The following is a 23,702-nucleotide window of genomic DNA, read 5'->3' as shown; positions in this document are numbered from 1 at the left end:
TGATGAAATTATAGCAGATAGAATCTGACCTTGTATTTTCAGCATTTTTCAAGCCCCCAGGTACAATCCTTTGGCAACTTTCCTCGATCTTGTTTCATTCACTTGGCATATAGGGAAATAAAACACTCATCTGACTGATAGCATGGTTGTTACCCAGGGCTTTATTCTGATTCCCATAGCTTAGATTTGAAATATGCTTTTGATAGGATTCCCACTGGGCTGTTAAGGGTGTTAATCAATACTGGCAGCAATTCAGACCTCAGTGGACTCACCACATTTATCCTATCATCCCATTAAATTTTAATCAAGCTTTGATGGCTTTTCTAAATAAACTTTTCTCAACAGCTGGCTATAGATGCAATATCTGAGTAGCTGCTCTTGCACTCATGCAGTCCTTAAGAAAGCCCTGAAAAAATTATTTTTATTCAGCCACAGTTTGCTTTTAAGAACCTCATGTAAGTGAAATATTCTGCTCATGTTACAGACCTTTCAAGAGCACTAACTTATAATGGGCTGCTGAAGAGGTTCAGTTACTGCAGGGGAAGAAGGAGGATATCCAGAGTTTCTCTCATTGCATTTTGCCCTCCAGTTTTCAGCTCCAGTGCCCAGTGTAGTGCTTTTCTACAAGCCTGTGGAATTTTTCTTCTTCAGAAGGTTTTTTCCATGTCACTACCCAGTAATCTTTTGGAGGCATGGCCACTGGATTTTTCTGTATTGTTTCTGGAGTTCCATCAATTCCAAAATCCACTTCCTTATGTGCCAAATAACTCACAATACCTTTAGGCCTTTATCCTCTGTGCAGGATTTACTACAGGTCTAAAAATTTTACTGCAGATTATTCAGATCTCATTTTAGATGGAGAACAGCACTGAAAATGCTGTGTCTGTGTCTAACTCAGATCATATTCACCACTGACACTTCCTGCTGGTCACTGGGTGCAAGATGCAGTTTTTGCTATGCATTTATTGTTACAGTTTTACTGTGCAAAGTAAATGGTGGGAATTTCTCCAGACAAATCTTCCAAAATTCAAGTTGCAGCCTGGTATTTCTTGGAAGTGTAACTCGTTCTTCAAACTATCATGTGTGTCACAGTAAAGTTTATCTTTTTGGAACTAAATGAGGTCAGGTGATAATTTCTTCTTTATTCAGCTGTTGACAGAGCTCCACGCAGACTTAATTATTATTAATAGATTCCATTAATTCATTTTCTAATTACTTTAGTTCATTTTAAATGCTAATGAGTGATCCTTCACTGAGTGCAGAACGGCCCTACCTCATACATCTTTCCATCCAAATTCCATTCCTTCCACAGAGAATGTAGCAGAAATTTAATGAAAATCATATTTCTCTGGCTGCTCACAAGCATCTCATGTTTGAGAGAGAGTTTTAAAGCCTTACTGAAGCCAAAGTTTATGAGATCAACTGCTTCTCCCACAGCCATAAAGCCTGAGCCCTGCTACAAAAGGAAACCAGATCTGTTTGACAGAATTAGTTCTTGACAAATCCATGTTGGCTCACACTTATCTCACTGTTATCTTTAAGATGCTTAGACTTTGTTTGATAATTTGTTCCAGAAATCTTACAGCAGTTGACATTAAGCTGACTGGCCTGTAATTTCTTGGCTTCTTTTTGCCTCTCTTCTAAAAGACATTCAAAATCCCTTCATTTAAAAGACACTGGCTCTGTTCTGATCTTCTGATTTCTCATTCCTGACAAATTCATAAAGAGCACACTACAAGAGTCCACATTACTTTTCAAATTCTTTTTGCCTTCAAAGACAAGACCATTTGTAAAACATTTCTTGTTGCTCAGTGTGAAGAATATCTACGGTATTTAATGTCTGAGTAAGAATATCTAAATATTAAAAATGTCCAGCATTTCTAAATTAAATTCTCACAGCATCAGGAATGCTGCTCTATACATCCTTTCAGGAGGGTAAAACATTGCTTGAGAACAAATGCTGGCTCTGTAAGATCAGTGACAGCTTCTCAGTGCAATCTTAGGTCACTAAAATACATTCTGTTTACAATTTCACTATTAAGGTAATGCAGTCTTTCAAATTCACTTTCTAATTGCTCAATCCAATTTTAGTGTAAAAAATAAAAAAAAAAAAGAAAAAAGTATCAGCAGTTTCCAGGTTCCCAGTGCATGTTTTCTGTTTTACAGACTGATTTTTGAAAGCAAAATGCCACTTTTATCCTGCCAGGAAAGGAGTGTGCCTCCAATAAATTAAAGTGCACATGACTACTGTGTGGGAAAGCAAAATAAGGAATATTAGTTATGAGCTCCAGTGTTTTTGCCTCTCTGAATGCAGATAAATAATAACAGGAACCATTACACTTAGGAAAAGCCATCTGGCTTTTTTTTCCCCCCACAGCCTACTCTGTCTGGTGAGGCCATGGTAGATGGATATACAACACACACTTTACAACACTGTTTCACAGAATTTGCTGCAAGTGTTCATTTTTGTCTTCTCTCACTTTCCCCCCAAACTTGCTAAATGTGTCTGCCACAGCATCTAAACTGTAGCTGAAAAAAGGGTGAGTGTGATGGCAAAGCTGCTCTGAGAATAACTTCTTAACGATTACTGCAAGAAACAGCAATATATCACAATATTTTCTCTGTCTAGTAACACTTATCTTAGCCTCTGCCAGGCCAGCCACGAGGGATTAAAGCTGAATTCCAGGGTTTCATTTGCTGTAAAGTCTGCTGCAGCTGGTGCTCTAAGGCAATTAAGCTTATTTCTTATAGACTCTTAGAAAGAAAAAAAAAAAAAAGTGTGTGGCAGCATTTTCACTTACTATGCTTGCCTGTATATAAATCTAACTTTTTTCCACAAATATTTTAATTTTCTGAAGTGAATGGAAATCCATCAGCCCCAGTTTTAAGTAGGAAGAGGAGACTACAATGGCAAATAGTAAAAATGAAGAAAGCAAGGTAGTGCTGGGATTACCCCAGGTAAATGCATCCCTTCCTTTTATAGCTCTGAGTTTCACAAAACTGGGGAAGACTGGAACATCTTTCAAACCTAAACATCTCTGTCTATTCAGCACACCTTGGACACTGAGCAGGAAACTACTCTGGTAGTCTGCAGCTGCAGAAAAATACTGAAAGAAGTTCAGTATTCTGGTGATACTCCTTTTGGTTCATTTATGTGATTCTATGTAGCCAACCATGAACCTCCTCCAAAGGGCAGCTTCCAGACACGTTCCTTTTCTGTGTTTAAATCCATGCCCACAATGCCTGATGCACCAGGAGGTGAGCACAGACCACAGCCAGCTCAGAGCTCTCCCGGAATCATTCTTCCCTAGAAGCCTCCTAACCACCCTGCTCCTCTCCATGTGATGCTAAATCCAATTATTTTAGCCAAGAACGACCCCTTAAATGGAGCTGTGAGAACAAAATGGAGCAGCTGAGATTTTAATCTGGGAGGCACAGGCTTGGAGAGAGGGCTGAGTGGGGGACAGTGCATTGGGGAGAAAAAAACCAACCTTGGGGAAAGGACTTTTGTGGGAATTATTGCAATCATCTCATAGGCTTGGGTCCAACAGCTATCTCCAGCCCCCAGCAGGGCAGACTGCCAAACTGCTTGCTAAAAAGGTTTTGTGGGTTTTCAGCTATTTTTTCCTCTACTTTGTGGTTATTCTGCATCTCTCTTGGTTGTCTTTCTTGTCTCTTCTGCAGCCCGTATCCACAAGCCCGAGCAAACACATCTGACTGCAAGTGCCCTGTCTAATCACTAACATCTTTCTATCAATACAGAGAGCTGCCCTTTCAACCCTTCTTGCCTTTAATTTTTGCCTGCAGAACAAAGGATTACTGAGATCTCCATGACACAGGGGATCAGACAGGTAAAACATAATGACAATGAGCCCCATCCAAAATCTGTGTGCGCTAACAGGAAATTTTACCTGTGTCTCCTCAATTCCCAAGGGTTAGCCACTTTCTTTCCAAGCACAGATTTCCTCTCTGGAAGTTGTTGGTGTAATGCTGGAAGAGGTTTCTAGCCCCTAAGGAAATGCTTAGCTGTAAACCCACATCCTTTTTCAGAGAAATCTCTCCAAGTGTTACCAGAAATGAGGCCACATGAACCTCATTTCTGGTCAAACAATTGTTTCATTAATGGCAAATTTCAGGTATACTTTTGTGGGATGATTAACCTACATGTCTCAATCTTATGTGATAAAAAACTCCCAAACAACATTACAAAAAACAAAGTTTCATCTTTTGTAAATGAGTTTTATATAACTGCAAAAATAATGCAATATTTCGGAGGAAAATTCAGTGTCAAGTGTATCCAGCAATTTAGGATGTCTGATGAAGCACAATCACTGAAATTAATTACCATCATCTCACAGAATTGGTTCTAATTAGTTGATGCCTTCCCACTTCAGAATATCTCTGAAGCAGCTTCATATTGCAAATCCATGCCAATGGTTTTTACCCAAAAGCTCAATGTTAGCAGCCAGCATACAGAATCCTTTGTGGGGTGGGGAAGACATAATCCACCTGAGCTTGCTGGTAAATCCATACAAATAGCAGAAAGTGGGCACTGCTGTCTCTAAAGCAAGGAGTAAAGGCTTTTTAGATTTTAGGGGTGAGAGATTAAAGGGTGGGGGAAGGCTTCTGATTCGTGGCACAGCCTGTACTGGCATGAAAGCAAATATCCCACCATGGCTGTCAGGAGGGGGATGACAAATGGAATTCTTCCTCTGGAATACCCATACATGGGTCACCACAGAATCTCACTTTGAATTTGTAAGACTGATCCATTTTTGCAGGCTTTTGGAGAAAGACAGATGGAGGGATGTGCTGGGGAGGTTTTGCCCGTTGTGGTATGTAGAGAAATATTTCTTATGGTGAGAAATGGACTTTTTTTCCCCTCTGTGCAAAAACACTTTGTACTGGAACAATTGATTCCTTTAAATAATAAGAAAGACAGACTATGTGATAAGCCCTTCCAAATCCCACAACATTTGTTATAGTCACTGAACGCCTTTCATTAGGATTGCTAAAGATAAAGCCTTTCTGCTGCTTTGTATCTTCACAAAAGCTTTTAAAAATGTGGACTAATATCTGCAGGAAACAACTATTATTAATGAAGCAGCTGGATTTCTTTTTAAATAGGTTACTTTGCAGCCATTTGCTCTGCTAATTATAAACAGAAATGCTGACATATATCTACAGTGCTTTGGGATGTTGAATATTATCTAAAGTACATTTTAAAAGCCTTTTAGAAGAATAACCCATATCTGAAGTATGAACTGAAGCTGTAAAATAATATACATGAAAAACAGCTGCAGAAATTATTAGCTCACATTTCCCCCCAGCAGTTCTGCTTCCAAATATATCTGATGCAATGTGAGAAGCATTGCTCCACAGTAACATCATCATTCTGCTGATGCCACTTTCTATTAAAGTATCCTAATAAGTAGTAACTGTTCTGATATATGAATGCCTGTGAAATAAACCTGGAATACAGGTATCACACCAGAGCAGTTCAGAGAAAGGTAATTCTCTCTCATGAATTATTTCAGAACTTGGTTCAACTCTCTTCTATGAAATTCTCCACACACACACACACATGCACAGAGCAATGTTTCAGGCCCAGAAAAGTCTTCCTGGGGCACTGCTGAAAAATCACAGAGCAGGAAAGCTGCAGGCACTCAAACCAGGGGCAGTTCCTGTGCTGCAGATGGACAGAGACATGAGCCAGAAAGGAAAGGGAGTAGTTTTTAAAAACCACCCAGTGTCCAAGACATAGATGATATCAAATGCTCCATAAAAATAACTTGATTTTGAGAAATCAGCAAATTATCACAGGAAACTGCTGGTCTGTTTCTGACAACATAACAGATATCTGTCATGTGGCTTGACACCATAAAATAAAAATTATTTGGGAGAACAGGTGAGGAGGACAACAAAGACATGTCAGAGAAAAATTACTATGTAATAATCCAACCCAAAAAGTAAAGAGAATCAGGGTCTGGGATCTGAGATAGTGGCACTGCTGCACTCCCAGGGCTGTATCCCTTGCTCCAATTGCTCTTCTCTGGTGGCTTACCCTCTTCCCAGCAAGTACTGCCTGCATGACTTTTTCCCCTCTCATGTAAATCTTTCTGAAGTGCTGGCTGCTTTTCCCTCCTGCTTATTCACTTTTTTTCTCTAAGCAGTTCCTTCCTCCTGCTACCACAAAGAGCCTTCAATCACCATCACCAAGATTTTCATGCCAGTATTTCCACGGCTCCCTGTTGAATGTCTCTCCTTTGGGACACCCTTTCAAACAAATTCCCAAACCCAGAGGTCCCTGACTTCCCACAAGCCCAGGTTTAACATTCTGCAGGATGGAAATGACAGTGGGCTACTGAGGGCTGGTGTTTACTTTTTTCAGACAAATCTGAGGTACTTGACATTAAAATTATTCACACAGGTTCTTAGGTCAGTGGGACTCTGAAGCATTTTCAGGGGTTCTCTTAAAAAAGAGACTATATTAGGATAAGTTTATCTTGCAGAGGGGGGGTCATCCTTTTCTTTTACATTTCTAAAAAGAATGAAATACAATTTTGCCAGCATATTACTCACATTTTCTGAAGCCCTTCTTTATTGTTTAGTAAGGACCTTTGGGGGTTAATTAATGCCAGGACATTTCAGCCATGAACTGTTTTCTAATTAAATTTGTTAAATGCAAATAGCCATAAATATTATAAATCAATTACTGAGTATATTCTATGCTTCACCAACCAAAAAAATCATAACAGAGTCTTTTTGAAGGTGATTGAGAAAAATGAACCACTTCCATAAGGCCAGGCATTTATGCTTCAATTTATCTTTTCTTTCACAAAAACAATTTGAAATACATTTTGCTAAATACAGGAACTACTTTTGTAGAAGAAATCAATTATATTCTGAAGTTTAAATCTTCTTTTTTTCCAGCCGTGCTCTAATGTATTACTGTACCTCAGAAACGTACCCCGGGGAAAAGGCTTCTATTCTTCACTAGAAATCCATGAATAACATTATGTAGAAATTAATTTGTGATAAATGATTTAAAATCTTAACCTAGAATGGTTTCTGATTCAAATGTCAGCAGAAAATAGCACCTCACCCGCAGGAAGGAGTCAAGGGATCCGTTCTCCATGTATTCAACTACAATCATCACTGGTCTGCCTGCAAAACAGCAAAGAGACACATCACCATTATGGACATATTATGGGCTTTTGCAATTCTGCAGAGGTTATTCACAGTAGCTGAATATATAAAATATTTCCAAAATTCTCATTTATATCACAAGCACAATTCCCTGTGTTACTCCTAAGAATTATTTTCTATGCACTTTTTTTTTTTTTTCGCTTTTGTTCTTCCTGGATTAGCTGGATACACATCCTTCCCTTTGGTGTATTCTCTTAAAAAATGATCAAAGAAGAGCCTGCTATCTCCAAATAGCAAAACTTGCTGTGTAATATTTTGGAATGTATCTGAATTAAGGCAAAACCCAAATATTCATAAGCCATGTCTGAGTAATTACAAACTGAGGGTGATAATTTTCCTCTCAAAGAAAAATATCTCAGTGACTTAGGAACACAGGAGAAAGACAGAAAGGGGTGTCACAGAAAAAGTTCTCCTAGATCTGCTGTGTGCATTGGCTGTGTACAATCCAGATAAACTCTGAATTCATGTATTTGTAAATACCTAAAATATACAGAGTGTTACTCAAATCAAGGTTTTGCTCAATCAGCACAGTCCCAGGGTGGTACCATATCCAAACTGAAGCAGAACAAAACATTACATTTATTTCTTGGAAGAATATTCAAATATGAAGGTACACTTTTGAAGTGTCTACTTAACTTAAACACCAGCTCACTGCTGGTACCCTTTAAAAATAAAACCCTCTCTAAGTGCTTGACAGGAGAGGGGCAGTCAGGCTGCCAACCAGGCTACACAGCAATTCTTGGAATGATTAATATCCCAAAGCAGCCATTCTACACAAAAAAATTAATGAAGAAGAATGTTAATAAGATTAGGAAGGAGGTGAAAGGGTTAAAATGGCAGACTTTTCTTTTCCTGGGAATGCCCATCTCTTTTGGGGTTTGTGGGAAACCAGAGCTATGCCAAGTGGTGACACTGTGAGTCCACCATTTCCCTTCCTCAATGCCACACCAGCTGGGCCAATATTTTTCAAGCCCAAAAGAAGACTCTTTCATCACTTTTTTTTTCCCCTCTTCTGCTCAAATTATGTGTGTGGTTTTTTTGGATGAGGGGATGAGAAACAAACACAATGTTGGGCTGATAAAACATAAAAGGGCATTTTGATTGTTCCACCCCAACTGTCTACTTCTGTTCAGTTGGGTTAATAGTGAAAGTGTTTATTAAACACACTGTAAAACAGGCCACAGCCAGGTATTTCTCCTCAGCTGTTACAGTTTCCCTTCAATCTGAAGAAGTGAATGATCCATTTCTGTGTTTGCTCCAGCATGTTGACCCAGAGTTTTGGGTTCTTGATAATGCCCATTCACTGAGCTTAGTCTGGTGTTTTTGTAGTTCCTATCAATATTCCCTTATTTCTTCTAATAAAATTTGTGATTATTTCTGTATTGACTCTTGTGTTCACATTTTCCATTAATAAAACTCTTCACAGTGTTGTGACAATACAACTTCTTTTTTTTTTTTTTTTTTTTTTTGGTGTGTGTGAAAATTCCCAGATGCCTTGATAGCCTTTTTGGATAGCCCTTGGAAGTGTGAGGAATAACCAGCTTCTCTCTTTTTAACTGAATGTTTAGCCTTCAGCTGCTGACGTGCATCTGCCACCAAATCAGTTCTATTAATCTACACCTATTGGTTATACCCTGGTTTTGCAATAGAAACTTAAAAGATACATCACTTTTAAGCTCTCAGAGATCAGAGGTTTTAAAAATTCACGTTTCCTTTACTTCAGTTTGCTGATGATGACTGGTTGTACAGCCCACTCTCTTTAGCTCCCAGCCCATGAATGCCCCACATTCCCTTCCCTTTATCATTTCCTTACTGTCACAGGGCTGACACCTCCACATCAAAGGAAAATCCTAAAACCTAGGGAAGTAAACAACCTGCAGCCTGATGCTAGAGAATCTTCCACTGTGCAAAACCCTCTTGAGTAAGTAGTAATTTCTGAATTGATGCAGACAATAGCATTTTCCAACATTTAGGGGTGCAGAGCTGGCTTTCAGATTCCATATTTGGTCAGAAATTTCTCTTTCTGGGTAAATCAACAACTAAAACACCTGCAGAGAAAATCTGCATTTGAAGGGAAGGACAAATGGAGCTTTAGAACAGCACCCCTGGTTTCCTGTGGGGAATCCTTTGGCACTCTACACTTTCCAGAAGCTGTAATTTTCTCTAGAGGTTCACAGGCCCTCATTGCAGCTTTTATGCTCCTTAGATTCACATCCTTCCCCACAAATTATTTTCATACTTGCTAAACAGAACTATTAATTCTTCTACATTCTCTCACAAAATATTCTTCCCTCAAAAAAAAAAACAAAACCTCACCTGTACTTCCTTTTGCTCAGACCCTATGCTCCTAGGTTACAGCAACTATGAAATATATTTATATGCATTCATCTGTGGATTTAAGAATATATTTCAGTATTTTTTTCACTGAACAATGAGGTTTTAAGCACTCAACTTGAATGACTTGAAATGACATGCCTTAACACAAAACCAACTCTTCCAAGTGACAGCACAGGGATAGCACTGAATACACCAAAAAGTGCAGCATTTTCCCTTCTAACAGGTTGCTGCATATCAGGAAATCAGCAAATCATGAATAAATTTAGTCCCTTAGGCTGATAGCTTCCCACTGACTTAGTCTGTATCACTTGCCAAGCTACCTAAATTTCAAATGAAATTGAGGTGGGATTGTGTCAAGACACTACAATGTGAGAAAATAAACCTGGCTCCATCACTTGATTATCTCAAGCAAAAATCTTTAATCTGGACACAAACCTCAAATAATCAATCTCAAAAAATTCTCAAATAATCCAGTCTTTAGTGTGACAGCACTTGATAAAAGCCACCTGATTTTGGCTGCAAGTTTAATGTATCCCTGGAGCTATTTATGTATTCCAAGCCAGACTGTGACAGTGACTTTTTTAGTCAGCACAGTATTTCTCTTTGGAGCACCTGTGGATTGAAAATGTCTCAGCTGTTGTTAGGGTGTCTTGAAGACAAAGTAAAAAACTCTGGTGCACAGTAGAGTCCAGTGGGAACTCTGAACACCAAAGTGGCAGCACTGGCTCTATTGCCAGTATGTTATCCTTTACAGAGCAGTGCAGTTTGAGTCCAGATAAACTTGTATGGGCTGGACAAACACAAAACACTGCTCTAGTTTTAAAGAGGGCTACAAAACTGACTTTCAGAATAGTACTGGGAGATTTCTAAAGTAGCGTGGTGTTTGCATCTAAATAAATTTTTAAGAAAGCCTTTTACTTAGATGACAAAAATTCACATTGGCACTCATGGCACTACAAATTCTTCATCCTCAAAACAAGATCAGGAATGAATAAATGGGAGTGGGGCAGAGAAGCCTCTGAGACAGAGAAGCAATCTTTGATTATTTTATCAAGGGGTAGGAGAATGCCATGCTGGAAGGCATTGAATGATTTTCCCAGGATTGCTTACAGCACAAAAGATGGAGAATAAACAGGTTTAAAGACAAAGAGCAGTGGGAGACAGATGGCAGCCAAGGCACTCCTGGGAGTTATAAAAACCTCCATAAATGGCTGAACCTCCCGGGATGGGAACACACCCACCTCCAGCCCAAAGAACTGCCCACCTCAGGGAGGTGTTTCCACACAGGACAGGAGAGGGACCTGAGTTAATTTTACAGCCAAGATGAACTGAGTCAATTTTACAGCCAAGAGTCACACAAGAAAAGGAATGGGAAAAGGACCTGAAAAAGGTGTCAGCTGAGGGCTTGGAACCAAGGAGATAAAAACTATGGGTGTTGCTGGAGAAGAGGACACAAAATAAAAATGCTTGAAGATGGTTCAATGATCAAATCAGTCAAAGAAATCAGACTTGCAGCAGTTTTAGATGCTTAGCACTGCTGGACTGGGGAGTACTGGGAGAAAACAGATATTTTAAAGCAGAGGAATTATAGAATGTCCGGAGAACCCTAAATACAGATTTTACACACCACATATAGCACATTTATAATTTGCAGTACATTATAGCATGTATCATTTTACTACATATTTAAGATAACAACAATAACTGTGTTTATACATGACACACACACTGATACCATCCCCACATTCTCTGTTCTCAGATTTTTTGGGAAAGCATAAATATTCCTGCCCCAGACACATGTGGAACATTTACTGCAGCAGATTTCCCTCCTTGCACATGGAGTAACTGTGGCTCTGGGAGATCATTTCAGAGTTCCAGCATCCCAAAAAGCCACACTGAACACACAAGAGCAGCACTGGGGATAGGCATGGTGCAGGAAAAGGACAGTAATTTAATTTATTCCAGCTGAGATGAATCTATAGAAAGGGCAGGGGCTGTTCACTGTTTTGAAGCAACTCCCACCCTGTGACAAGAGGGTGACTGCTTTGGACAACTTTCCCTAAGAAAGTTCTTCACTGCAGTTCTCCCACTCAGCTGTACTGCAATGCCACTCAAACAAAACCAGAGAAAATGACAAACAACCTGTACTGATGTCATGCCACCCCAGAATATACTGCAATCTTGTATTTTCCACTGAGCAATCTGCTTGTCATTTTTTCATAAGCAGGAATGCAAACCCCCCCCCCCAAAAAAAAAACCCACCCAAAAAAGCCCATACATTTCCAAATAATGTAAAATACTGACTAAATCTGAAATTCACATTGTATATATTTTTAAGGGTTTTTTTTCCACAACAGAAGATTTTGATAGCATGCAATTTAACTGAGTGCCAGAGTGATGAATAAGGAGGAGAATCTGAAGTGTCATATCAATGACAAAATGTTCAGCTTGTTGTCTCCTGTTGTCATTTTAAATAATACAGCAAAGCCTCCTTTAATGAATGTTTTATGTAAGATTAATCCTCCAAAAAGAATAGTTAGCACGTGTTCTTTTTGTACAGACTTACAATGAAACCTCTAATACCAATGATGGGGGTAGATTTGTTAACATAAACACATGATCCTCATTCTTTCACTTCAAACAGCACAGCTTGGCACCTGCTCCCTGGTTCATACTAGGAAAAATTGCTCCATCACTTCTGTGGATCAGAGTCCAGGTGGCTCAGGAAATCACCTCCCTATCAGGCATCTCTTCACTCCAAAGCCACCTTCTGCTGTTGGTTGCCAGGGAAGCCCATGGGAATGCCCAGGCCTTGGGAGGCATCCCTGGCTGGAGCTCCCAGCTGCTCCCTTCATTGCACACCCCTTCAAATCAGAGAGCCACTGGCCAGGGCACTGCAGCTGCTTCTCTCCTGGCATCACTAAAAATGCATTTGTATGCACCAGAAAGAATTAATTTCAGTGATTAAAAAAATATTTTTCCATTATACTAAAGTGGAAAAAAGAAAGAAAATTAAAGATTATGAAAAAAAAGCTAATAAAAATAATTCTGCCACTTTGCACTTTTGTTTTTGCATTGTTAGCCCACATCAATTCACATGAAGCCAATTTGGATTTTACTGCAAGCCACCACACTTGGATTATTGACTCACAGAAGGCTCCTGACTAAGACCTCTGTCCAAGTAGCATCAAAAAATAAAAGTTGCAGTTCCAAACTAATTTTTGAGAGTTTAGAAGCCAGAGTTTGCAAACAGGATGGGATAACATATTTACATCCTGCTACCACAGGAATTCCCATGGATATAACCTATTTATGGATCTTCTCATGTCTATATACCAAATATCATTAGCTAAGTTAGTTGAGTCAGGGGAAGATAGTTCTGCAAAATCAATTTATAACACTTCAAAACACATGAATGACCATAAGATACTGCTGAAATGTTAGGAAGGTATGGCCACACAGCTACCACTGCTACCTGAAGATTTATTGTATCCACACAATCTGAAAATATTTCATAGCATAAACCTGTTTTCCTGTAATTATACTCTAAATGCTTTTCCACTTACTCCTCTGTGACCCACTGGCAAGGATTTATGCCTGTTGGTGTGTTTTGGAAGCCAGGAGGAGTCTGTATGTATATTTATAAAATATTTATATTAAATATTAAATTTTTATAAAAACCTTTTCAAACCTTCTGGTTTGAGAACCTGCAACCTCGAGTTGCAGGCAGTACTGAAAGTGGCTCTCCTGGCTCCTCATGTGACAAAGGGAGAATGTGCTTTGGACAACAGGAATTTGAGGAGTCCTGCTCCTCCTGCAAATCCTAATCCACATCAATCCCCCAGGGTGCCTACAGAAGATATTCTGGAAGATTTTGAGGAAAGGAAAGTGGATCTGTAAAGAGAAAGCAGCTATGTTGTTTCCATTCCTGATCCTTATCTTTCCATGAGAGAAGCAAGTGGAATGCAGGAGAGGGTAAAACCAGAAGAAATAGAGTTTTTTGTCACTACTTGGGGGATGGGACGGTGAGAGAGAAATAATGGCTAAAATTATATTATAGGAATACAAAAATTGGCACTTTTGCTTTAGCACTGAAACAAAGAATAAGAGGAAAAAAAATCAAAACAGATAATGCATTCTGTTCAGATTCAGCTTCAGAGAGAGACTTTTGCCCAGTTGGATTAACCAAAACAATTCACCTCAGTTATTTCATAACTGAACTTCAGCATATTTCACTTAATCTAATGACATCTCCCCCTGAAGCTGCTCAGGGTTCATACCAACCACATGCTCCTGTGGAAGGAGGAAGGGAGGTTCTTTGGTTCAGAATTTGACCACAGAGTCCAACTGCATCAATGATGACTTGCCCTGCTGACCCCAGAGCACGAAAAGGAGTTTGAACAATGTGAAATCTGTGCACAGTTCTGGGCTCCTGCACTTCATATTCAGTCTGCCACAATTCAGAACAAGATCTCAGGGAACACAAGAAGCACATCCTACTTATCCTCTGTTGTGAATTTACCTATTATCACAGGGGCATTATATTTAGAAGCTGTAAGCCACAATGTAAATTTGAAAAGGAGCAAATTTTTTCAAAAACATACACAAGGTTACAATGAAACAGGGTTTTGTGTTTTCATAAGCATAATGATGTGGTTAAGGTATTATTTCAATCCTATTCTAAAATGCCATTTGTTGTTTATTTGATATTGTGCCTAATTGAGAAGTTGATAGGATTCTGACATGATTTTAGGATATAGTTTTTGTATTTTCCCATTTACCATTTGAGCCATGTTGCCCCATTTAGTCTACATAAAGATTAAACATCTGAGACACCACTGAGCTATAAAAAACTCATACTCTTCCTTTATGAGCAAGGCATCATTTCTCATGGGCAGAGGTAGTGCAGGTCACACTCCTGAAGGTTCTGGAACCCAAAGGAACCTTTGGTTGTAACATGTGGGCTGCTAAATCCAAAATTAAGAAAACAACATCATGAGTCAGAGCTCCAACAAATAAGTGATGCCCTGGAACTAACACTGGGATATTTTAGTGATCTCCTGGGGTTTTTCATCATTTCTCTTTGAGGGTTTTACCTTCAGAACATGAAGGCACACACTGTCAAGCTTCTCCTTCCAACTCTGGTTCTAACTGTGTGTCACAGTCAGGTGACATGAGTCTGTACAGGATTGTCTAGGCTTCACCAACTGCACAAGCCACAATACCACTGTGTAAAATTCAGATTTAGGCAGATTATTTCCCAGTATATGGGCCTGGGAATGCTACTTCAGCAAGTTGAATTTGGTAAAGGCCCACTGGCTTCCTACCTAAAACAGACCAAAAGTATTTAAATATTATTCAAGTTAGCTGTTTCTCCAGCCTCCCATCTCACAGAAATGAACCAGTTCTGATTATGCTTTTACATCCAATGTTCTAAGACTGGCAAAAAAGGGAGTTCAGTTTTCCCTTAATCTTGAAACAAAGAAAATCTGTGTGCATGTCATTTACAAATACACCTCTGTGTATATCTGTCAAGTTCCTCCTGCTCTCTTCATATCTTTCTGCTTCTGTCAGTAAGGAACAGCAACTTGGTTCAACTAACATGCTTGTGACAATAAATTTCCACATTTTCTATAGTCAGGTTTTTAAAATATGCAATAGTAGTGTATATTATGTAAAAATGACCACATATGCAAATACTTTTTTCTGAACTTCTAGGATTTAAATGTTTGGGATTGTTTACCATGACCACCTGAGCATGAAATGAGATGTTTAGCAAGGGTGAAGAATGAAAACCTCTTTTTATCACATCCTACACTCAGAGCTTAACCCCACTTTTACAGTTCAATATTAACCCTAATTGACCACCACAAAATGTGTTTCTTTCAGTATTAATGTTACTTTCTGCTCATCTTTATTTTGGTTCTGAAGTACTCTCTGCCTGCCTAATGGGAAAGTCCATCTACCTTTGGACTCCTGTTCTCAGCAAATACATGCCATTATGTGTTAGTTATAGGGTTTATAAGGTAAACATTCCAGTGGAACAGCACTGAGGCTGGGAAGAATAAACTGGAAGAGCCACTTGGCTCAGGTGTCCCAGGAAGTGCATGTGCAATAGAAGAATCAATTTGTTAGTCACTGGGAAAGGATTAGCAGTTTTCATTTAACCACAAATATAGAAGTGGAGGTGCTGGAGTTCAGAATAAAGAAAATGCATTAACTGGGGAAAAAAAAAAAAGTTACTTTTCTCATTATTGGAGTACTATAATCATAGTTGAATTCAGTATGTACAATTGCTCCTTGATGGTTCTTGTTGAGTAATTTTGTTCAATAAGGGTCTGTCAATACAATTTGCTTTCAAATGTCAGTTTATATAATATCAAGAATAATGGGCTCACTCAGGTGCACTTGGAAATTGTAATAAAATATTAATTTTGGGCAAAAGAAAACTGTTAATCATCTAGTTTAGTACTCTACAATTCTGCATGAATTTTTTGAGGAGCTCTGTGGAATAAATGTGAACACTGTAATGTGTGTTAGACAAAGAGCCATAAATAACTAGGCAGTAAAACACTGAAGAAGGGATATCCTCTGTAGAATGTGCTTTTTATTGAAGAGAAGCGCAGGACAGCAGTGAGCAAACCATCCTATATCACTTCCAGTTTCTGAAAAGTAAGTGCATTCTCAATGACTTGCATGCAATATATTTTTTGAGGTTCACAAAGGTGGGTTGTTTCATCAAGCCAAATTTCTTTGCTTCTATTTTTCCTACAATGTCAAGGAGTTGGATAGTTAACACTCACAAATTAAGTGGCAGGAAATAACTGATGGTCAAACTTCATTAAAAAAGTCACATCAGGATTCTGCCACAGAAGCTCCAGAGAGGGGCTCTGTGAGGGGAACAGGGGGAAATGATCCAGCTGCTGACCACAGCACGATGGGGAGATGATATTCACAGAGAGGAGTTTATGGCAAGAATAATTTTGATGGTTCTCTCCTGCTAATGGAGTTTGAATGCTGAACAGCCTGAAGGGGAGGTTTGGCTAACAGAACCTTTCATGGTAGCTCATAGCCTGGCACCCATCTCTAGCTCTTGTTGACAGAAAAACTCAGTGAAGGAGTTCAGCTTGAAAGGAACAGTAGGAGAGGTATTTGTTTTCCCTTTTTTCCTTCCCAGCTCAGCAAGCTGAGCAATCTCTGGCTGTTCAAAGACAGCAGAGCAGCGTGAAGCTTCCTGCCTGTAACTTCTGTGGGCATTTACACAACAAACCCTTTGCACAACACTTCAATCAGGAGCTGCGAGAGGAGCCAGCCGAGAGCTGCCCCAAAGTGGAGCAAAGAACAGGGGGTGTAGCTTGCAAGAGAATGTGAAGAGAGAGATGCAGCTCTGGCAATTTATAATTTGGGTTTTCACAAGGGGTGTGTGTGTGTGTGTGTGTGTCATGAAGGAAGCTTCCACAGCTTGTCCCAGCACCAGGGTGATGAGGAGTGTAAATGCTAAGTGGTTTAGGAATTCTATTTAATATATGCAAGGCTATCACTTGAGAAAAAGTACTTATTGCTTATGTGAATCCATCTGTCAGTGCAGATCTACATCAGCTAAGTCGTGTCAATTTGTACTGCTAACAGGTGGAATAACAAGGGATGAAGTAATTTGTGACATAAATGATAGCTAAATAAAAAGGAAGCTGTTGTCTGAAAATGGTCTTGTTTTTGCAAGGATCTAAGATGGGTTTTTCAGGCCTGCTTTAAGTTTTGCTTCTGGTGAAACTGCTGTACAGCAGTGACAGACTTTTGATGTAACTCTCACATGTAAGCACTACTGCATTAGAAGTTGTCTAGGCTTAAAAAACACCAACATTCGAGACAATCTATTTATGCAGAAAGACGTAATGCCTTGTCCCAGCAGCACAAAATAATCTTTAAATTGGCCAAATGAGGATTGCTTTTGCATAAGAGAATCTCTGCACAGTGTCAAAGCTGAATTACACAAAACTGAACATCAGCTGTCAATGCAATGGTAAAAGAAATACAGTCCTCTCAACTACTGAGATTAAAGTAGAAAAGGAAAAAAGGAAACCAACAGCTGCATGGCCCTGCCAAGCTGCTTTCCAGACACTTATTTATAGCAGCCTTTCTAGTTTAGTTCTGTGCTTCATTAAAACATCTGTGTCAAATTTTGTAGAAAAAAAGAGCTAAAAGCATTCTGTCTTTAGTTAGAAATAAATTTTCTGAGTATTTGGAGGGGAATCTGCCACTTAGCTTGAGTTAAAGGTTTTGGTGAATAAAAAGCATCTCATTATCTTTGTTCCCAATGACCCTAACAGCAGAATAATGCTGGCATTTTCAGTCTCCCATGTAGTTAAATTAACTGAAATCTTACTCATAACCAATACATGAAACAATGAGGTCATAATTCTGCAGTTATTAAATGTTAAGCTCCTCTGTTAGGCTTATGAAAGCTACTGTCAGGCACAAGCCCAAACATCTCCACTGAATCGTGCACAGGAAGAGACTCAGTCCTCTTACATCCCAGATCAGCACTACCCTGTCAAGATTTGTTTTCACTTTTTTTTGGTTTTGTTGTTTTTGTTTGTTTGTTCGGGGTTTTTTTTTTTTTGGTTGTTTCTTCTTCCAAAAATGTGTAGGATGTTTTTTTGCTCACATGTAAAGCAAATCTGCTTTTAGCAATTTAGAAAAGGAAAGGGCATCCCCTGGTCATCTCTGATGAAAAAAGAGGCAATTCAGAATTTGTACCATGATCAATATAAATGTAAATATGATAAAGTAAAAAAGGAAGAGTTAAATAGCAGCACTACAGATAAGATTGTTGAGATGCAACTGTCAGCAGAAATTCCTGGCCTGCACTGCAGAGCTTCATCCCCCCTGACCCCCAACATGCATTCTTTCTCAAAGAATCTCATCCATTGGATTTATCACAGTTCTTCATTGCCTCTCAACTACCTGAAAGTCTTCCCTTTCTTTGGGGTTGCTGCTTTGCTCATTTTTTTATTTTTTGCTGCTTTTGACATGATCAAAGAACAGCATTTATCTCCATTAACTTGCCAGGATATCTGTTACACATCATGCAGTTGCAGTTCCATCTTTTCCCATGTTCAGTGTTTCATCAGATTGAATCAGAATTCTTAGTAAAAGACATTTAATAGCAAGGAATTATGAATGAGCTTCATTAAACAAACTACATTTAAGAGTTTTAAGTCCATAAGACAAAAAGCTTTATAAGTACTCTGAAAAACAACAGTCCTGAGGATCTTACAAAATTAACTTGTAGGTAGGGAGGTAGTTGAGAAGCCAGTTCATGAATTTGAGGCCATTTGTAATTTAACAGAGCCAGTGGGATGCTCTACATAACACTGTGTTCAAAACAGAGAATTTTGTGGGGCCTGCAGTGTTTCCTGCTCAGGTTGTTTAGTTACAGGTACCCCCTCTTTGTGATGCTGACTGCCCCAATTCCTGAGGGCTATTAAGCACTCTGAGATATCCCATGGAGAAAAAAATATGAAAAGTATTTCACAAACTGTCGACAAAAGAAACCCAAACAGTCATGAGAAAAGACATCAAAGCTGCTGAGATGCTTCTATTCAAAGAAAGCAAAGAAAGAAATAATAGCACTTGAAATAAAAAGAAAAGTAAGAATAATCTTGCAATTAGAATTACTGCAATAGATAAAATGGGGCACAGGGAATTACAATAGTTTCTTTTGTATAGCAAGTCAATAACATTATGTAATTTTCCAATTTTCTCCCTTTTTTTATCACAAGAGATTCTTTTTTTCTTTCAAGAAAAACTTTTAAGTAACACTACAGATAACACAGGATGTCCAGAAAAGATACCTGTCTGACATTAGCCCATTCACAGGTCCATTTTTACACAGAAATATGTAGTTTGGAAAGGAACTTTGATTCAGTTTTAACTATATGTATTTACTCTTCATTTATTACTTTTGATGGAAGATGGTGTTTAATGGCTCCAGAAGAGAATGGATAACATAAGTAGCCTGTCTTGGAAAGGAGCCCTCTAACCTGTCCTCACTTTTTAAAAGAGAATTACAGGAGTTCAAGTCATGGTAAAAGTTATTAAAAAAAAAAAAAAAAAAAGGTGGTTTTCATGAGATACACAAAGGTTTGAAACCTTTGTGTGCTTTCGTTTTGGAGCTACCAAAGCACATAAAGGTTTCAAACACCAAATTAATATATTAATAAGTTTTCCCTTTCCAAATTTGTTTTGCTTCCATGTTTTAGCAAGGGAATACAAATTTTTAAGGAAGAGTCACAGAGTCACACAAATTCCAGGATTTTACAGTGGCATGTTTAAAGTTCTCCTCCTTTGGTGCACGTGGACATGCTTCATGAAATGGATGATTGGAGGATACCAGCACTTCTCTTCCAATATTTAGGCTGGCCACTTAACTGCAGAACAGTTTCTCTCACAACTTCTCCTATACATTAATTCAGGAAAATGGCCTGTTCCCAAGAATTTATTGTCTTTTCCATTTCCTTTTGGTTTGGCTTTTTAGGAAAGAACATCTGATCTCCCTGTCTGACAAATACCAAATTTGATTTCCATGAGATGTGTGGAGAGATGGGGCAGAGAGTGAAGCAAAGAAAAAAAAGCTGATGTGTGGGAAGAGGCTGGAATACCTACCAGAGGAAATGCTGGGGGGTAAAGATCCACCCCCTGCCACTGGATGTGAGGCCAGGATGCCATTTAAAAATCCCGCCCTCAGGAATCTGGAAAGAGACTTCACCCCAATGGTCGGAAAGGATCCTTTCAAAGAAATAGAAATGGTCATTAATCAAAGGGCTTGTTCTCTGGCTGACAAAGTTAAAAGAAAGAACAACCAAATCTCTGCAGAGTTCACAGTGGTTTCATGGGAACAGATCTCATGAAAAGCAGTGAAAAGCTTCTGTTTGCTTTTTCACCAAGTCATACAATACACAGCTCTCACCAGAAAAAGGTTTTCTGCATAGTTTGCAAATGGAGAATTCCAGCACTTCTAGGAGCAATAGAAAAATTTGGTGTTTCAACAGCAAATTGCACCTGTGGGATACTCAAAATGCATTCCAAATGACCCCACCATAGAGGCACATTACAATTTTGTGTTCAAATCAAAGACAGACCAGTAGAGGTGAGGCCATACCAGCAAAGCTGTTTCACACCAGTATTTTAAAGCCACCTGACAAAAGTCATGTCCCTCAAGGGGTAAAGGGGAACCAGAATTTGCAGCTAAAACACTGAATTCTGTGTCAAGGCAGCTCCAGCAGTCAGAGCTTCTGTCACACCTGTCGAAGTATTGATACAGGCAAAAACCAGGTGTATGGATAGTGCCTAAAGATTTTTAGCTTTTTTATATATTTCTCATATAATTGTAACTTTTTGATTTTAGGCAATGTGGACTTGGCCCCTTTCTGCTTTGCTCTCACCAGAAGCTCAACACATTTTATGCTTTCACTATAATAAACTGTTTATTCTTCTTATTGCCTACATGTACAGTTTTAATCCTGGAAACAATGATTATCTCACCCACCTCTCCTAAAACAAATATGTGTGACATATCTAGTGCCCTGGTGAGAAATGAAGATGCCTTAGCATTTGATCCACTGTTTCAGCTTTCAGCATTTGTACAGAAATCTGCAGACATCATTTCAACTTCAACTCAATTTGTTAGTTAGCCATGCTGCAGTCTGTGGAGAAAGAATTAATTTAATTGGTGATCTAGATGCAGTACTTTTATATCTGATGGCGAAAGGTAAGTTTTCCATCTGGACACTCAAGAGAACTCTTTGGCATTCCTATAAATGTGTTTCCATATTTCCATGGCTTTCACTTAAAAATATTTGCAGAAGTGATCCTGGACAGACAGTACAGAATGCAATACACAGAAATTCCATTTTAAAATGGAAATTGTTCCATTAACTCCAAGATGTTTGGTACTAAACAGCACCTTAAAACACAAAGGCTAAATAATGAACATATGAAGACTTCCCAAACAGAAAATTGCTCCTGTTTCAAAATGTGATTTATACCAACCATAAGGTACAGCCACTGAGTCACACACCATATGTACAGACCTTCAGAAAAGCCAAACAACTTCAGCTTCACCATTGACATTTTCCTCTATTTAAATGCTGTTAAATGGCAAATAACTCTAGTTTCATAACAGTCTTACAAGTTACTTTGTTATAGAAAGTAATGAAGACAACCCCAAATTTATTTCAATTATTGTACATATTCAGAAATTAAAAAAACAAGGAGCAGTCAATTTTAGGGCAAGTAAATCTATGAATACCAAGAAGAAAACTAGAGGGCTGAAATTATTGAGGTCTTATAAACAGCAAATAACTAAAAGAATACATATAAATAACTTTTCTCTCACACTGAAAAGTCAGGGTTCAGTTGCTTAAGTGTAAATGATTTGTGTCATTTGAGATGCTCTAAAAAATCTGAGACATTCCCAGCTGAGTGGCAGACATGCCATGATCAGCAGGAGTTTTCCACTCTGAAAGTGGCTGTAGGAGGCAAAGCAGCAGTTGGATACTTAAGAGGAGGCACTGGGTGTCATTTTGGGCAACTGAATCCCATCCACCCTCCTGTCACCTCAGAAATGTCTCTGACTAAGCAGAACTCAAAGTTACTAGAAGGAGACCTCATTTAGTCTCTTTCAGAAGTCCACAAACACCTCCTGAAAAGGACAAGGTTGGTGACATTCAGCCCTGACCAGTATCCATCAACAGAAAAATGCAGACAAATGAGAGATTAAAAGTTCATTCATCTTAAAACATGCACAGCTCTAAATTAAAATACAGCCCCAGGATGAACTTTCTTTCAGCCCCAGGTGTGCTTTTTTCATCATGTGCACAATGTGAAAAGGATTTGAGACTTGATTATGTGATTTTATGTTGGGAAGGTGAGAATCACTGCAGATAAAGCAAATTAATTCTTGTTAAGCCACATCAATCACCACCAGATGGACAGAGCTTTGATAAGAGCTTTGGGCAGTAGTTTTTTACAGTAGTTTAGAAGTTACTCAAACATTTACTTGTTTGCATAAACATTCCTGAAATATTTGAATGAATGACACAGAATCACAGAATGTGTAAGGTTGGAAGGGACCCCTGGAGTCAGCTAGTTAACCAGATTTCTTGAGAAATGACACCATTCTGTCAGTCCACATCACACAGAGACTGGTGTTTCCCACTTCTGTGGCTTTCTGCAAAAACTAACACTCACTTTTGCAGTGGGTGCACCCACACTGATGGGAAGATCTTTCAGTACAAGATTCTAAACAAGGAAAAGGAGGTAAGAATATTAAGCCATGATTCCTCAGTGCCATCAAATGCTGTTGTTATTTAGCAGTTTACAGCCATGGATCTATTGAGGAGAAAACTCCAACCTCTCCCTACTCCACAGTCACACACTATGAACATTGTGTCACCTTAACAAGGGAAACCATGAAAGTTGCAATATTAATTGGAAAAGTGTGTTGAAGTGTAGAAATACTTGAAATAGCAGATAGTTCATGAAGTATCCACCACTTTCTGAGCCTTGTGATACCAGTTTAGAACTCAGTGCAAATTCTTCTGTTTCACAATAATTACAGCTAAGTGCCTGAGCTCAGAGGCAGTGAGGGAGCACTGAGTCAATTAGCCTGCCTTCCACCTTCAGCTGTTGTTCCTGGGGGAATATCATCCCACAAATTATGGAATTTGATAGGGAAGTCACTGGTACAGCAACCTAAAGTGGCATGGGTTTAAGTGGGATGTTACCCCCCTGAGCAGAAGGGCAGGAGAAGGTGGCTGGGCAAAGGAAATCCATATGCTTAGTTCAGCTCCAGAGCACAGACATTAATTCACACCCAGTTATTGGCACTGTGTGGTCACAGCATGGCCAGCCAGGAGGAACAGCCACTGCTCCCAGCCCACATCCCATGACCAGCAACAAAACTGTTCCCTGTTCTTTGTCACTGCTGGTTTTCCTTATTTATTATTATTAAGTATTTATTCAATATTTTCTGCAGGTGGAATTGACCATTTCATGTGCTGTACACTTCTGAGCATCTAACAGCCAAAATTCAAATTCAAAAGTAGCTCTTTGGCTGCCTAATTTACCAAACTGGATTGAGAAGTTCTAGAGAG

General features: G+C 38.9%; 1 protein-coding gene across 3 annotated transcripts in view; it reads right to left on the bottom strand.

Moving 5' to 3' along the window:
• The window catches only part of EPHA6 (EPH receptor A6), a 359,369-nt gene that overhangs the window by 42,296 nt on the left and 293,371 nt on the right, over positions 1-23,702 (bottom strand). For all 3 annotated transcript variants that reach the window (XM_050972812.1, XM_030234872.2, XM_050972823.1), the window contains 2 exons: positions 20,212-20,334; positions 7,106-7,167 (listed from right to left, as the gene is read on the bottom strand). In XM_050972812.1, the coding sequence (XP_050828769.1) occupies positions 7,106-7,167; positions 20,212-20,334 (185 nt within the window). The remainder of the gene's footprint in view (positions 1-7,105; positions 7,168-20,211; positions 20,335-23,702) is intronic.

Source organism: Serinus canaria, chromosome 1 (assembly GCF_022539315.1).
Source record: "Serinus canaria isolate serCan28SL12 chromosome 1, serCan2020, whole genome shotgun sequence".
Classification (NCBI taxonomy): domain Eukaryota; kingdom Metazoa; phylum Chordata; class Aves; order Passeriformes; family Fringillidae; genus Serinus; species Serinus canaria.
The sequence above is the reverse complement of the archived record's forward strand: the minus strand, read 5'-3'. Positions and strand labels throughout refer to the sequence as shown.